The sequence below is a fragment of the Melozone crissalis genome, unplaced genomic scaffold, assembly GCF_028551555.1.
Source record: "Melozone crissalis strain CALT ecotype California unplaced genomic scaffold, PUWL_Pcris_2 ptg000018l_1, whole genome shotgun sequence".
Classification (NCBI taxonomy): domain Eukaryota; kingdom Metazoa; phylum Chordata; class Aves; order Passeriformes; family Passerellidae; genus Melozone; species Melozone crissalis.
This window is the reverse complement of record NW_026535796.1, coordinates 3,888,541-3,903,006: the sequence shown is the minus strand read 5'-3', so window position 1 is coordinate 3,903,006 and position 14,466 is coordinate 3,888,541. Positions and strand designations below refer to the sequence as shown.

Sequence of the window (14,466 nt, the reverse complement as noted above, 5' to 3'; positions counted from 1 at the left end):
GGCCAGACGGGACCGGGCGCTCGCACTCCGGGCGCGGGGGGAGCCCGGGGCCGGCAATCCCCGCTCCCCTCGGGGACCCACCACCCTCAGCAGACGCTCACCAGCGGCATAGGCTTCCAGATTTAATAGCAAATTGTACAAAATGTATAAAACCGAAGGGCGGGTGCTGCAGCAGGGTCACACCGCGCTGGAGGGACAAGGGGGGAGCACAGGGAGGAGGAGGAGGAGGCAGGGGAGGAAAATCCCGCCCCTGCCCTACTTGAGGTCCATGAAGCGAATGTCCATGATGAGCAGGAAGTTCTTGGGGAGGGGCCGCGGGGCCGGGGACAGCACGGTGAAGACCTGGCGCTCCAGGTCCACGCCGGTGACCACGATGAAGCCGGCCACGCTGGTCTCGGAGATGTTGTCGTCGGGGCTGTCGGCGGTGCTGACGCTCAGCAGGTGGTGCACCATGTCCCGCCCCGGCGTCACCGGCACCAGCTTCAGCTGGTTGTCCTCCTGCGACATCCCCAGCGGCAGGCACGAGTCCGGGATGGTGGGAGCGCCCACCTTGTAGATCTTGACGTCGGAGAACTTGACGTCGAAGGCGTGCGGGTAGAAGCAGCCGCGGAAGCCGTAGAAGTACTCGCGGATGCGCTCGTCGCGGCACTCGCGGCGGAAGTCCTTGGAGCGCTCCACCACGCCGCCCGACTTGGGCAGCAGCACGGTGCGCACAAAGTGCGGCAGGTCCCGCTTGAGCTCGTTGTAGAGGCGCTCCTGGTCCAGCACCACCACCACATCCACCTCGAAGGCGGAGGCGGCGTGCACCAGCGCCTGGTAGCCCGAGCTCTTGACCCAGCCGCAGGTGTTGATGACGCAGCCGCTGACGGACGCCCGCCGGTTCACCTCGCAGCGCTGGTTGAAGACGTCGGCCAGGCACGACGTGATCTGCGGGAGGAGGGGTCACACCCAGGCACCCGTGTCCCCACGCTGTCCCCACACCGTCCCCACACCATCTCTAGCTCCTTCAGAACTCTCAAGGCTTCCATTCCGAAATCATGGAATTGTGGAATGGTCTGGCTCGGAACAGATGTCCCTGCCCACCCAGTTCCCTATGGCAGGGACGCCTTCAGCCAGCTCAGCTTCCTCCTACCCCCAACCAGCCTGGCCTGGGGCAGTTCCAGGGATGGAGCAGTCACAGCCTCTCTGGGCAACCCTGAAGGGCCTCACTGTCCTCACACTAAAAGAATTTCTTCCCAATATCCAGCTAAACTTCTGCTCTCACTGTGAACCCATTCCACCCCACCCTATCACTCCAGATCCTGACAAGAATCCCTCTCCAGCTTCCCCGTAGGCCCTCAGGATGGAAAAGGCTGCTCTGAGGACAGGGCACAAACTTTCCTCCTCCGGGCTGAACTGCCCCACCTCTCCCAGCCCGTCTCCATAGGAGAGGTGCTCCAGCTCCCTTCATCAACTTCGTGTCCTCCTGTCTCATCCCACAGCTGGGAAGGGGTGACTGGCCGTGCACGAGGCTGTTTCTAAAACACGTTTTGCTGTCCCCAAACAGCACCCGGGGATTCAGACACCCCGCAGGGAAATCCCGGGGAACTCCGGGGCCAGACCCGAGCCGGGCCGAACCCTCCACGCTCACCTTGTTGTAGAGCTTGATGTTGGTGCCGGGCGTGGTGGAGCCGAAGTGGTAGACGAGGGGGGCCTGCAGGGAGAAGCCCTCCTCCACGTCGGCCGGGCGCTCGATGTACAGCGCGCCCATGGTGCCGGGGATGGACACCGAGCCCTGCCCCACGTCCAGCTCCACGAAGGTGGGCCGGCGGCCCAGGCGCACGGCGTAGTTGAGCAGCAGGCGGCACACGGTGGTCTTGCCCACGTCGGTGGGCCCCACCACCATGACGCGGGGCCCGCGCTCGTCCTCCCGCTCGGCCTGGCGCCGCATCTGCTCCAGCGCCGTGTGCGTGTTCAGGTACAGCAGCATCGGCGTGTCCCGCGACACGTAGGCCACCTCGGTGCGGCCGCTGAGCTGCACGGTGCAGCCGTGCCACGTGAACACGGCCACCTTGGCGCCCGCGTCGAACGTGAACTTCTTGTTGCGGGTGAGCTCGGTGCCGAACACCTCGGCCATGCCGGTCAGCAGCTCCAGCTGCACCGTCTGCCCCGCCTCCACCTCGAAGCGCAGCTCCGTCTCCCGCTCCAGCTCGAACTTGGCCACCTGCTTCTTCTCCTCGCCGCCGTCGTCCGCCATGACGGCGACGCGGGGGTCCCGGGCCCGGTGTCCCCCGGCCGCCGCCGCCGCGACGGAAGTGACGTCAGAGAGGCGCGCCGGGAGCGCGGGTGACTCGGGTCACGTGGGGAGGGGGAGTGTCCTGTCCGCTTCCTGCGGCTCGTTTGCATCTCATTTGCATATCGCCCGCGGCCCCGCCCCGAGTTTGCATCTCATCACAGTGGGGCTCCCCCTCTCCCCTCCCCCCTCCCCCGATCCCTCGGGATGAGTCCCGGGATCGTTTGCATGACGTTCGCACGACATTTACACAGTCCCGCCCGCCGCCTAATTTACATCTCACAGGGGGGACACGGGGGACATGAGGGGACAGGGACACACGGGGGGACACTGGGGACAAGGCGGGACACGGGGACACGGGGGGACACGGGGTCTGGAGGGACGGGGTATCCATGGGAATGTGGGGGGCCATGAGGGAGCGGGAGGTGCCCCGGGGGTCGCAGCGCATCCCCGGTGGCCGGGCTGACGTCGGAGAGCCGTGCGGTGACGTCACGGCGGCGGTAGCGGGCGGTGACGTCACGGCCGCGGGATGAGTCACGGTGCCGTGATGCGGCTCCCGGGCACGCAGGGCCCCCCCGCGCCCGCCCCGGGGACAGCGGCGACATCAGCGGCAGCGGCGGGGACAGCGGCGGGCGGTGAGCGGCTCCCGGGAAGCCACGGAACCCGGTACCCCCCCATCGTGTCCCCCCGAGCCCCCCACAGCCCCACCGAGCCCCCCTCGTGTCCCGCAGCGCTCCTGACATTGCCCCCCCCCCCCCCCGGGCGACATCCCTGTCCTCCTTCACCGCCACCGCAAACATCCCCTCGGCACCCTCCCGGGGACCCCCGGCATCCCCCCCGGGACCCCCAACCGGCCCCTTGGGACCCCCATCATCATCACCCCCCGTGAGGACCCCCACCATCTCCCGGCGGGACTCCCTCCATCCTTCCCCCGGTTCCCCATTCCCTCCGCTCGGTACCCGCAGGTTTCCCCCTCAGAACCGCCATGACTCCCTGGGGACTCCCGGGGACTCCCCCACGCTTCGAGAAGAGACCCCAGACCCATCCTGGGACGGCCCCCCCGTGTCCCCCCGGCTGTCCCGGTGTCCCCGGCTGTCCCGGTGTCACTCCGCCCGCTCTCAGCCGGCTCCTCCTGGGAGGCTGCGGAGGGGTCCCCCCTCACCGCCCCCCTTCCCCTCGCAGCCCGCCCCCCTTTTCCGCCTCCTTCTGCCGGGCGGGACGGCGGCTCTGGGCGCGCTGCTGCGCTGCTTCCCGTGCGAGCGGCTGTGCGGGGGCTGCGCGGTGCCCCCCGGGGCGCTGCCCGCCGCCGCCATGCCGCCCCCGGGCCCGGCCCGCCGCCGCCTGCCGCCCGCCGCCCGCCTGCCGCCGCGCACCTTCCGCAGCTACCTGCCGCGCTCGCACCGCACCTACAGCTGCGTGCACTGCCGGGCGCACCTGGCCCGCCACGAGGAGCTCATCTCCAAGGTGCCATCGCCACCCCCGGCACGGGCGGGCACTGTCCCTCGTGTGCTGCGACAGCGGGTGTCCCGTCGCCGCGTCCCCGGGGTGTCCTAGGACAGCGGGTGTCCCCTCGCCGCGTCCCCAGAGCGCTGAGTTTGAAGCATCCTCCCCACCCCCTTCGCCACGGCACGGTGTGCTGGCGGTGGCATGTGACCCGTATGGCTCCCACGGAGGTGGCCGTGTTCCCCTGAGTGTCCCCGGGCTGGCAGGTGTCCCCCGCGGTGTCCCCAGCCGATGGGAGCAGGACATGGAGGGAGGGGTGCGGGAACCATGGGGGCCGCACCGGTGACACTCGCTGTGTCCCCACAGTCCTTCCAGGGCAGCCACGGCCGTGCCTACCTGTTCAACTCCGTGTGAGTACCGGGGCACCGGGGCTGGCGGCGGGGAGGGGAGCCCGGGGTGCCGGGCCGGTGGTGGGAGCCCCGCTGTCCCCGGTGCAGGGTGAACGTGGGCTGCGGGCCGGCCGAGCAGCGCCTGCTGCTCACGGGGCTGCACTCGGTGGCCGACATCTTCTGCCAGAGCTGCAAGACCACCCTGGGCTGGAAATACGTGAGTGCCACCCCCAGCTGGGACCCCCTCCTGCTGCGGGCACTGCCCGGGGGCCACGACCCCTGTCTGGGGGCCACAACCCTGCCATGAGCACCTCAACCCTTTCCATGGGCATCCCTGGGCACACCAAACCCTGCCCTGAGCACCCCAAAACCTGCCCTGGGCACCACAATCCCTGACCTGGGCACCCCAACCTCTGCCCTGGGCACCCCAACCCTTTCCATGGACATCCCTGGGCACACCAAACCCTGCCCTGGCCACCCCAATACCTGCCCTGGACACCCCAAACCCTTTCCATGGGCATCTCTGTGCACCCCAATCCCTGCTCTGGGCACCCCAGTCCCCACCCCGGGCAACCCAGCCCCTGCTCTGGGCACCACAACCCTTTCCATGGGTACCCCTGAGTACCCCAAACCCTGCCCTGGACACCCCAAACCCTTCCATCGTTATTCTCAGGCACCCCAATCCCTGCCCTGAGCCCCCCAACCCTTTCCATGGGCATCCCCGGGCACCCCAGTCCCTGCCCTGGGCATCCCAAACCCTTCCATGGGCATCCCTGGGCACCCCAAACCCTGCCCTGAGCACCCCAAACCCTGTCCTGGGCACACCAACCCTTTCCATGGGCATCCCAAGGCACCCCAAACCCTGCCCTGGGCACCCCAAACCCTGTCCTGGGCACCCCAAACCCTTTCCATGGGCATCCCTGGGCACCCCAAACCTGCCCTGGGCACCGAAATCCCCACCCTGGGCACCCCAATCCCCACCCCGGGCACTGCAAACCCTGCCCTGGCATCCCGACCCTTTCCATGGGCATCCCCGGGCACCCCAAACCCTTCCCTGAGCACCCCAAACCCTGTCCTGGGCACCCCAACCCTTTCCATGGGCATCCCCGGGCACCCCAATCCCTGTCTGGGCACCCCAAACCCTTTCCATGGGCATCCCTGGGCACCCCAAACCTGCCCTGGGCACCGCAATCCCCACCCCGGGCACCCCAATCCCTGCCCTGGGCACCCCAAACCCTTCCATGGGCATCCCTGGGCCCCAAACCCCGCTCTGGGCACCCCAACCCTTTGCTGAGGACACCCCCAAGGCCCGGGGAAGGCAGTGCCCGTGGGGACACGGGGGTGATACTGTGTGTGTCCCCCCACCAGGAGCAGGCGTTCGAGAGCAGCCAGAAGTACAAGGAGGGGAAGTTCATCATCGAGATGTCGCACATGGTGAAGGAGAACGGCTGGGACTGAGGGGGGGCCGCGGCTGGCACTGGGGGGCACCTGGGGGGGCGCTGGGTCACCCCCTCCTTGGCACCTTCGCTGTGCCCCCCGGCGCCCCCCGGGTGGCACCGGCCGCGGGGGTCGCGGGGCTTTTCTAGGGCAATAAAGGCGCTTTTTTTAAGGAAGGTGCTGATTGTCACCTGTCCCCGTGCTGCCACCACCCCTGGCACACAGCCTGGCACAGAGTGGGGTCCCTGGTGCCCCCAGCCTGTCCCTTCCCCTCCTCACACGCAGGCGGCAAGAGGTGGATGGTGCATTTATTGGGACCCCGAGCTGGCGGGGAAAGGAGAGGAGAGGAGAGGAGAGGAGAGGAGAGGAGAGGAGAGGAGAGGAGAGGAGAGGAGAGGAGAGGAGAGGAGAGGAGAGGAGAGGAGAGGAGAGGAGAGGAGAGGAGAGGAGAGGAGAGGAGAGGAGAGGAGAGGAGAGGAGAGAGGAAGGGATGAAGGAAGGGAGGGAGGAGGGACAAGGGAAAGGAGGGACAAGGGAAGGATGGGACGAGAGGGGTAAAGGAGAGAGGGAAGGAGGGAAGCAGGGAGAGGAGGAGGCAGGGATGGAGGGAGGAGGAGGCGGGAGGGAAGGATGGAGGGATGGCAGGAGGGATGACAGGCACAGGAGGAGCAGAGTCAGGGCTGCGGGTCGCTGAGACGGCCCATAAAGACGGGGAAGTCGCCGCTGTTGTGCCAGAGGACGAAGAGGAAGGGGCGCAGGGCCTCCAGCACCAGGGCCGAGCGCGCCACCGAGGTGGCCATGGCCGCCGCCGCCTCCACGCCGGCCTCGTCCAGCGCCAGCACCGCCCGGTGCCGCGCCGTGTCCACCGCGGCCGGGCCCCGCGCCAGCCCGCACAGCTCCGCGTCCAGGAACAGCCCGAAATCTGCGGCACCGGCCTCAGCGCCACTGCCGCCCAACGCGGGGGCAGCGGGGACACCGAGGGAACCCGGGGGCACGGGGGGTCCGGAGAAAACCGGAGGGACGGGGACATGGGGACACAGGGACACAGCGGGGACACTGGGGGGCGCCAGGGGACGCTCAGGGATGTGAGGGGGACACCGGGGAGATGGGGGATGTTCGGGCCGCTGGGGATAATTTGGGGACACTGGGATGTAAGGGGACATTAGGGGCGCTGGGGGGAGCGGGGCACATCCGGGGCACCGGGGACATGGGGGACACCAGGGACACGGGAGTGTGGGAGGGGGCTCAGGGGATACCGGGGACATTGTGGCCTTTGGGGACCCTGGGGAAAGTGACCCTCAGGGCAGGGAAGGGGCCCGTGTAAGGTCACCGCACCGGGAGCGATGTGACCCAGCCAGCCCCTGCGGCGCCACCAGAGGTGTCCTTACCCATGTCGTGGAGCAGAGGCACCACGTCCAGGGCGAGGTCGAGGCGCAGGCGGGGCAGGGACAGCGCGGTGGCCCGGGGCGGGGTGCGGGCCGCCCGCCGCAGCAGCGCCAGGAAGGTGGCGGGGTCCAGCGCCCGCTCCAGGCTCTCCAGGGGCTCCAGCGGCTCCCGCGGCATCAGCACCACGAGGCTCAGCCCCCCGTGCAGCTCCAGCCGCCCCACCTGTGGGGCAGAGCCCCCCTAAGGGCCACTGCGGGACCCCACGGACCGGCACCCCCACGGTGCCACCAGAGAGGCGCCAGCCTGGCGTCCCCCAAAGCCCCAGGGGAGCGAGGGCACAGCCTGTGCCCCTTTCAGTGCCAGGGCAGTGACATCAGCCTGGCATCCTCCCCGAGTGCCGCAGGAGCTATATCACAGCCTGGCATTCCTTAGTGCCGCTGGAGTGGCATCATGCCACCATCCCCCCAGCAGTGACCCCCAGCACCTGGCGGCGCTACCTGGACCCGCAGGCGGGAGTCGCTGAAGGAGGCCACGGGGTACTTGGCGCTGGTCATGGTGGGCACCTTGCGGGGGCGCTGCCCGGGCCGCAGGAAGGGCAGCAGCACCGTCTTCTCGCGGTCCAGCGGCGTGCGCCAGGCGGCTGCGGGGACACGGCACCGCGGCTGGGGCACCGGGGCACCGGCGGGACCGCGCCGGGCGGCCTCAGCCCCGCGCCCCGCCGATGCTCGGGGTATGCTCAGGGGGATGCCCGGGGGGATGATCGGGAGATGCCCGAAGGATGCCCGAGGGATGCCCGGGGGATGTCGGGGGGATGCACAGGGGGATGCTCGAGGGGATGCACAGGGGGATGGCCGGGGGGATGGCCGGGGGGATATACGGGAGATGCCCGGGGGATGCCCGGTGGCGGGGCCGTACCGCGCAGGTGGACGGCGCTGAGCAGCAGCAGGCTGGGCTCGGGGGGCAGCGCGGAGAGCAGCGAGGGCAGCAGCCCCTGGCTGGCCTCCCGCACCCAGGCGTTGATGCGCTGCAGGTCCAGGCTCTCGTTGCCGCTCAGGGCGTACGGGCGGGCGCCGTAGAAGCGCAGGGAGTCGTTGAGGAAGCGGGGCCGGAGCTGCAGCTCTGCGCGGCGGCACGGCCCGCTGTCAGCTCCGGTGCCCGGCGGAGAGCGGCGCCCCACCGGCACCCGGAGCCCGCCTCACCTGGGTTGTGGAAGATCTGGGCGGCCGAGAAGAGGCCTGGCGTGCCGGCCAGCTGCTGCAGGGCGCCGTGCACGCAGCGCAGCCCCGGCGGGTACGCCAGGAGGGCGGCCAGACGCTCCTGCGTTTCTCCGCGGGCGCCTGCGGGCACAGGGGAGGCTCGGCTCGGTGCCCGGCTGGGACAGCGGTGACACGGCGGCGCCGGTGCCCGCGGGCAGCCCCTCACCCAGCAGCAGGTGCGAGAGCCCCGTGGCGACGGTGATGGGGGAGAAGAGCAGGTTGGCGTCGGGCCCGGCCTCGTCTGCCATGCGCTGGTAGAAGCGGAGGGCGAAGGTGCCCAGAGCCTCGGCCACGGCGGCCCGCTGCTCCCCCGTGGGCTCCCCGCAGGCGTCGGGAGGCTCCTCGTCCCCAGGGCACGGCGGGGCGCTGGTGCCGGGCGGGGGCGCTGCCGTGGTGCCAATGGGGTCCGGCTCCTCCAGCGCCTCGTCTGTCGCTGTGGGGCTGGGGACATCTGTGACACTCCAGCCATAGGCTGCAGTGTCCAGCTCCTCCAGTGCCCCCTCCGGCGCTGCGGGGCTGGGGGTGGGGACATCTGTGATACCCCAGCCATAGGCTGCAGTGTCCAGCTCCTCCAGTGCCCCCTCCGGCGCTGTCACATCTGTGACACCCCAGCCCGGCAGCCCCTCGGGGTGAGCGCTGGGGGTCCCCACGTCCTGCGAGGGAGCCGGGGTGCGAGCAGGGGGCACAGGGGGCACAGGCGGTGTCGGGGGCTCCCCAAGCAGTGGCGTCCAGCTGGAAGGGGCCTCCAGAGCGAGCACCTGGGCACAGGGATTTGTGTGAGGGGGGCATGGGGTACTCGGGTGGGGGCTCGGATGAGGAGGGGTGTCGGGCACAGGGAGCCCGTGTCCCTGAGCCACACTTACCGGGGTGACAGTGACCGTGGCTGTGGCCACCAGCCACACCAGAGGCAGACAGAGTGTCTTGATGGCCATGCTGGCGGGAGGGCACAGGTCAAGGACAGGACAGACACCAGCATCCCCCACCCCGGCACCCCGCACCCCACTCCCTGCACCACCCGTATCCCCACCCGCACCCCCATCCCGGGGTGCCCCCGCTCTGTCCCCCCGTCGGACCGGCTGTGGGGGGAGGCAGTGGCAGCGCCCCGGGCCCACCTGGGTGCCCGGCGGGTCGGTCCCTGCGCGTCCAGCGGCGCCGGGAAATCTGGCCGGCTCCGACCCTGCCTGGTTAAAAATTAAGGAGCTTCCCGTAAATCAGCCGGGACACTGCCGGTAATGCGGGGGCGGGCACGGGGGTGCGGAGGCAGCCGGGATGCGGCCCCGCGTCCCGTTTCGCTCCCGTCTGCGCGGGGCGCCGGCTCTGTGTCACCCCTGGCACACCCCGCGGTGACGGGGGTCGCCGGCCGCCCCCGGCCCGTCCGTGCCCACCCACCCGTGCCGGGCGCGAGGCCGCAGAACCGCGTCCCGCCCGCCCGGAGGCGTGACCCCACGGAGCCCATCCCCGTGGCACCGGGCACCGATCGCCATGGCCGGGCGGATCGCCAAGGTGGGCACCGGGGGCACCGGGACGGGAGCAGGACTCGGTGCCGCTGCGGTACCGGCGCGGGGGTCCTGGTGTCCGCACCGGAGCGGGGACCGGTGGGGCCGAGATTACCGTGCGCGGGTCCCGGTACCGGGGTGCGAAAGGGGGTTCCGGAGAGTGTTAGTGCCAGTGCGGGGATAGCGGTACCGGGGTGCGACAGAAGCCGTGCTGGGGGATGTCAGTGCCAGGTGAGGGGGTCCCGGTGCCGGGGAGAGGCGGTGCTGCGGGTGTCAGTGCCGGGGGTCCCGGTGGCGGGGTGCGAGGGAAGCAGTACCGGGGTGCAGGGTCTCCGGTGCGGGGGTGACAAACACCCCGGCACGTTTCAGTTTCGTTTCCCCGGCGGGGCGGCCCCGCCCAGGGGTGTGTCCAGAATTCCGGCCCCGTCCATAAAAGCGTGCCCGGTAAATAAACCCTGCCCATTGAGGCGGGGTCTGCAGGCGGCCCCGCCCAGAGGGGGGTGTCCCTGAGGGAGGATTACCCTATGGAGGGGTCTCTGGGGTCACACCTCCGCCCACACCCGCCCCACCCCTTCCCGCAGGAGCTGGAGGAGGCGCGGAGCTGGGAGGGGGCCCGCGACGTGCGGCCGCTGGACGGGAACGTGCGGCGCTGGACGGGACTCCTGCTGCCCGTGCGCTGGGGGGGGCACGGGGGGCTGCGGGGAGTCCTGGGGAGCGGGGCCGGGGAGGGGTCCCCTGAGCATGGGGAACATGGGGGCTTGAGGAGGGATGTGCCCCTGGGGACATGGGAGGGACGGGGGTGACCCTTGGGACGGGGCTGTGTCACTGAGTGAGGGTCCCCCTTGGGACGGGGCGGTGTCACTGAGTGAGGGTCCCCCTTGGACGGGGCGGTGTCACTGAGTGAGGTTCCCCCTTGGGACAGAACTGGGGAGGGCCCCTCTGAGGACACTGGGTGGAGATTCCCCTCCTGAGGGGCTCGGGCTGGCACAGGGAGTTTCTATGAGGGGCACAGGGTATCAGGGCTGGACAGACCCCCCCTCCCGCGATGGACGCTGCGGCACAGGGGGCTGAGATGCCCCCATACCCCGGCAGAACAACCCCCCATACAACGCTGGCGCCTTCCGCTTCGAGCTGAACTTCTCCCCCAACCACCCGCATGAGCCGCCCTGCGCCACCCTCCGCACTCCCATCTACCACCCCAGCGTGGATCTCGAGGGCCGCGTGTGCCAGCCCCTCACCAGCCACGGGCGCTGGGAGCCCGCCACCCGCGCCATCCAAGGTGGGCACGGCGGGGACGGGGGCACGGCGCAGGGGGTGGGCGCCCCCCTGACCCCGCCGTGCCCCTGCAGTGCTCCAGGACCTGCTGCTGCAGCTGGACAGCCCGGACCCCCGGCGGCTGCTGCGGCCCGACGTGGCCCGGGAGCTGCAGGAGCGCCCCGAGGAGTTCCTGCGCCGGGCGGAGGAGCACACCCGGCTCCACGCCGAGCCGCGCCCCCAGCCCCGCACATAGGGCACTAAATTCTCTGCATCACCTGCTCCGGCTCCGTGGGGCCTCACTGGGAGGGTGGGGGGCTCCGGGAACCCTGGGGGATATGTCACCCTCCTGGTGGCTGTGCCCCAACCTGGTGACAGCGCCCAGACACTGGGCAGAGACGAGGCCACCACCGCCTGGAAGCACGGCCTTTACTGCTGAGGGACAGAGCAGGGGACGAGGAGGGGGTGGCACATCTGGGGGGCTGTGGGGGTCCCTCCCTCTCAGCGCTTCTTGGTCTTGACGAGCCCCTTGGCCACCAGGCAGCGGTACAGCTCCTGCACGTACGTGTACACGCACTTGGCGTCGGGCACCGGCAGCCGCACCATGTCCTCCACCTCCAGCAGCGGGGCGCAGCCCGCCCGCTCCCTGCGGCAAGGGACACGGCGGTCACCGGCGCCGCCCGGGGGGTCCGGGGGCACCGAGGGGCCGGCGCTGCGCTCACGCACTCGGCGGTGGCGAAGGCCAGGGCGAAGTTGTCCCGGCGAGCGCTGGGCTCCAGAGCGGCGAAGTCGAAGGCGTCGGGGAAGAAGCTGTGCAGGAGGGCGCAGAAGGCCAGGCCGCTGCCCCAGCTCCCCGAGAAGTTCTGCACGTCCACGTTCTGCGCAGACAGGGGGGTCAGGCCATCCCCGGGCCGCCCCGGACCCTCCCGCCGCCCCCCCGGTGCTCACCGGGTACCCGCGGGTGCGGGCGCGGCACCACTCCAGCAGCATCGCCTTGACCGTGGCGGCCCCCCCCGAGCGCCGCAGGTGCGGGGCTGGGCCCTTGGCAGCCCTGGGGGGACCTGGCATGTGGGATCCCCACCCCACGGTCCCTCACAGGGACCCCAGCCCCTCCGTGACCCCATTGCCCCGTGGCTCTGGGCCCCCAATGCCCCATGGTCGCACAGCCCCCTGTCGCACCACCCCACTGCTTTACAGACCCCCCCATTGCTCCCTGTACCGCTCATTGCCCCATGCCCCCAATACCCCCTCTGTCCCATATCCTCCCTACTTGCCCCATGGCCACACAGCCCCCTGTCCCACGCCCCACTGCTTTACAGACCCCCCATTCCTCCCTGCACCCCTCATTGCCCCATGTCCCCAATATCCCCTGTGTCCCAAACGCTCCCTCATTGCCCCATGTCCCCAATATCCCGTGTCCCAAACGCTCCCTCATTGCCCCATGTCCGCCCTGTATCACCACTGCCCCACAGAGCCCCACTTCCCCAGTGACCCCATTGCCCTGTGCCCCCCATGCCCCCTAATTTCCCCTGTCCCTCCCATTGCCTTCCAACACCCCCCCTGCTTTCATCCATCCCACTGTCCCTGGCTGTCCTGTAGCCCCCCAACACCCCCGAGTCCCCCCTTCCCTCAGTGCCCCTCCTGCCCCCGCGGGGCCAGGCCCCCTCACCCTCCGAACTTCTCCAGGATGGCGCTGCGCCCCTGTGCCCGGGTCCCCACTCGTGGCCGTCCCCCGGCCCCCTCCAGCCTCAGCCTCTGTCCCGCCGAGCCGGGGGCTGCCTTGTCCCGTGTCCCCCCCGCTGGAGCAGCCCTGCAGGCACACACGGGTGGGACAGCCATGAGCAGGGCGCTGGGGGGTGCCATCCCTGCCGTGGGGGACCGGGGTGCCACCCGTGGGGACACACCTCGTGCTGCCCCCCGTGTCCTCGGCGGCGCCAGCTGCAAGGAGAGAGGAGGGGTCAGAGCGCTGGAAGAGGACACTGTGGGGCAGCAGTGACCCCAGGACACCCGGGTGCCATTGCCCAAATGGCTCTTACCTGTGGGGGACACTGGGGATGCTGGGGACATAGGGGACGTAGGGGACGTGGGAGATGTAGGGGATGTAGGGGACATGGGGGACGTAGGGGACATGGGGGACGTGGGGCTGGTGGCCCCCTCTGGGGACGAGCAGGGAGGGAACTCAGGCCACAGCTCGTCATCCTCGTCCTGAAGCCAAGTGGGTTCCTGTAAGGCACAGGCAGGGTGGCACTGCCAGCACGGTCAGTGTCACTCACACAATGTCCCTGGCACTGTCATGCTGGCCCTGGCACCCTCACCCTGCCCCAGTAAAGCCACCCCTGTCCCCATCCGTACCGCAGCTGCCCTCCCACCGCCTCCTGCCCTGGCTGTGCCGCCGCCTCCCTTCCGACCCCTCCTCACCTGTCGGCGCTGGGAGCTGCCCGCTGCTGCCGGCGCCGCTTTTCCCTCGGTGCCCTCCTCGGTACCGCCCTCGGTGCCCCCTCCGGTGCCCCCGGCTGTCCCTGGCCCGGCATCGGCACCGCCATCCCCGGCATCGCTCCCGGCACCCCGGGGCGCTTCTGCCCCGCCATCCCCGGCAGCGTCTCCCCCCGCGCACCCCCCTGAGCCCCCCGTACCCTTCCCTTCATCCCCCGTGTTCGTGTCCCCCCCATCACCCCCCGTGTCCCCCCCATCGCCCCCCGCTTCCCGAGCCTCCTCCCCACCCCCTGCAGTCGTCGCCTCCCCGCTGCCCTCCCCGGGCCCCGCGGCGGGGTCAGAGGGGGTGTCTCGGGTGGGGGTGCCGGGGGTCGGGGTGCTCGCAGTGGGGGTGTCCGAGGCGGGGGTGCCAGGGGTGGGGGTGTCCTGGGTGGAGGTGTCCGAGGTGGGGGTGCCGGGGGTCGCGGTGGAGGTGTCCTGGGTGGGGGTGCCGGGGGTGGGGGTGTCCGAGGCGGGGGTGTCCGAGGTGAGGGTTGTCGAAATGGGGGTGTCCGAGGTGGGGGTTTCAGCGTCTCCCAGAGCCTCCATGTTGCTGCGGTCACTGCTGCAGGGCCACAGGGCTGTCACTGGGGTGCCCCCCGATGAAGCCGTGAGCCTGCCCGTGCCCCCCACAGCCCCCCAGCCCGGCTAAACCCCCTCCTGTCCCTGTCCCCATGCCCTCCCCCAGCCCTGCCACTCCCACGCTGTGCATTCCAGTTGTCCCTCTCCGGCCCCCCCATGCCCCATCCCGGCACCCCAACAGCACAGCCCGGCCCCTCACGTCTTCCAGCAGCCCCCCGAGCCCCAAACCAACCCTCCCATTGCCCTCATGCCCCATGTCAGCCCCCCCGTGCCCCCTCCTGCCCCCCTATCCCCTCCCGAGCGCCCGGATCCCATCCCGGCCCCGCCATGTCCCCCTCCCGGCCCCACATGTCTTCTCGCTGCCCTCCCGTTCCCACTGCCCGCCCCCTACAATCCATTCCCGGTCTCCGTTGCTGCCCTCCGGTGCTTCTCCCCGGGGCCCCCCAGCGCGCACCCTCCCGGCCGCTCCCGGAGCCCCG

General features: G+C 70.5%; 4 protein-coding genes across 4 annotated transcripts; 1 reads left to right on the top strand and 3 right to left on the bottom strand.

The window, feature by feature from the left end:
- Window positions 1-122: 122 nt before the first annotated feature.
- On the bottom strand, window positions 123-2,357 carry CLP1 (cleavage factor polyribonucleotide kinase subunit 1). Its single transcript, XM_054275932.1, has 2 exons — window positions 1,631-2,357; window positions 123-927 (listed from the first exon to the last, which is right to left on the bottom strand). Exons 1-2 carry the CDS (start codon window positions 2,234-2,236, stop codon window positions 256-258), a joined length of 1,278 nt encoding a protein of 425 aa, XP_054131907.1. The 5' UTR covers window positions 2,237-2,357; the 3' UTR covers window positions 123-255.
- A 3,746-nt stretch (window positions 2,358-6,103) lies between these two features.
- SERPING1 (serpin family G member 1) lies at window positions 6,104-9,639 on the bottom strand. Its single transcript, XM_054274982.1, is given in 10 exon segments — window positions 6,104-6,463; window positions 6,930-7,149; window positions 7,425-7,567; window positions 7,843-8,046; window positions 8,127-8,264; window positions 8,350-8,941; window positions 9,047-9,116; window positions 9,296-9,335; window positions 9,338-9,364; window positions 9,573-9,639. Coding segments are annotated over 10 exon segments (1,749 nt in total). The 3' UTR covers window positions 6,104-6,215.
- On the top strand, window positions 9,626-11,189 carry LOC128936549 (ubiquitin-conjugating enzyme E2-18 kDa-like). Its single transcript, XM_054275564.1, has 4 exons — window positions 9,626-9,686; window positions 10,261-10,350; window positions 10,772-10,958; window positions 11,029-11,189. Exons 1-4 carry the CDS (start codon window positions 9,666-9,668, stop codon window positions 11,187-11,189), a joined length of 459 nt encoding a protein of 152 aa, XP_054131539.1. The 5' UTR covers window positions 9,626-9,665.
- A 195-nt stretch (window positions 11,190-11,384) lies between these two features.
- On the bottom strand, window positions 11,385-13,954 carry SMTNL1 (smoothelin like 1). The gene is made up of 7 exons (XM_054274981.1): window positions 13,352-13,954; window positions 12,970-13,156; window positions 12,838-12,871; window positions 12,603-12,743; window positions 11,882-11,984; window positions 11,660-11,811; window positions 11,385-11,579 (listed from the first exon to the last, which is right to left on the bottom strand). The coding sequence occupies exons 1-7, from the start codon at window positions 13,952-13,954 to the stop codon at window positions 11,435-11,437; spliced, it is 1,365 nt and encodes a 454-aa protein (XP_054130956.1). The 3' UTR covers window positions 11,385-11,434.
- Window positions 13,955-14,466: the final 512 nt, after the last annotated feature.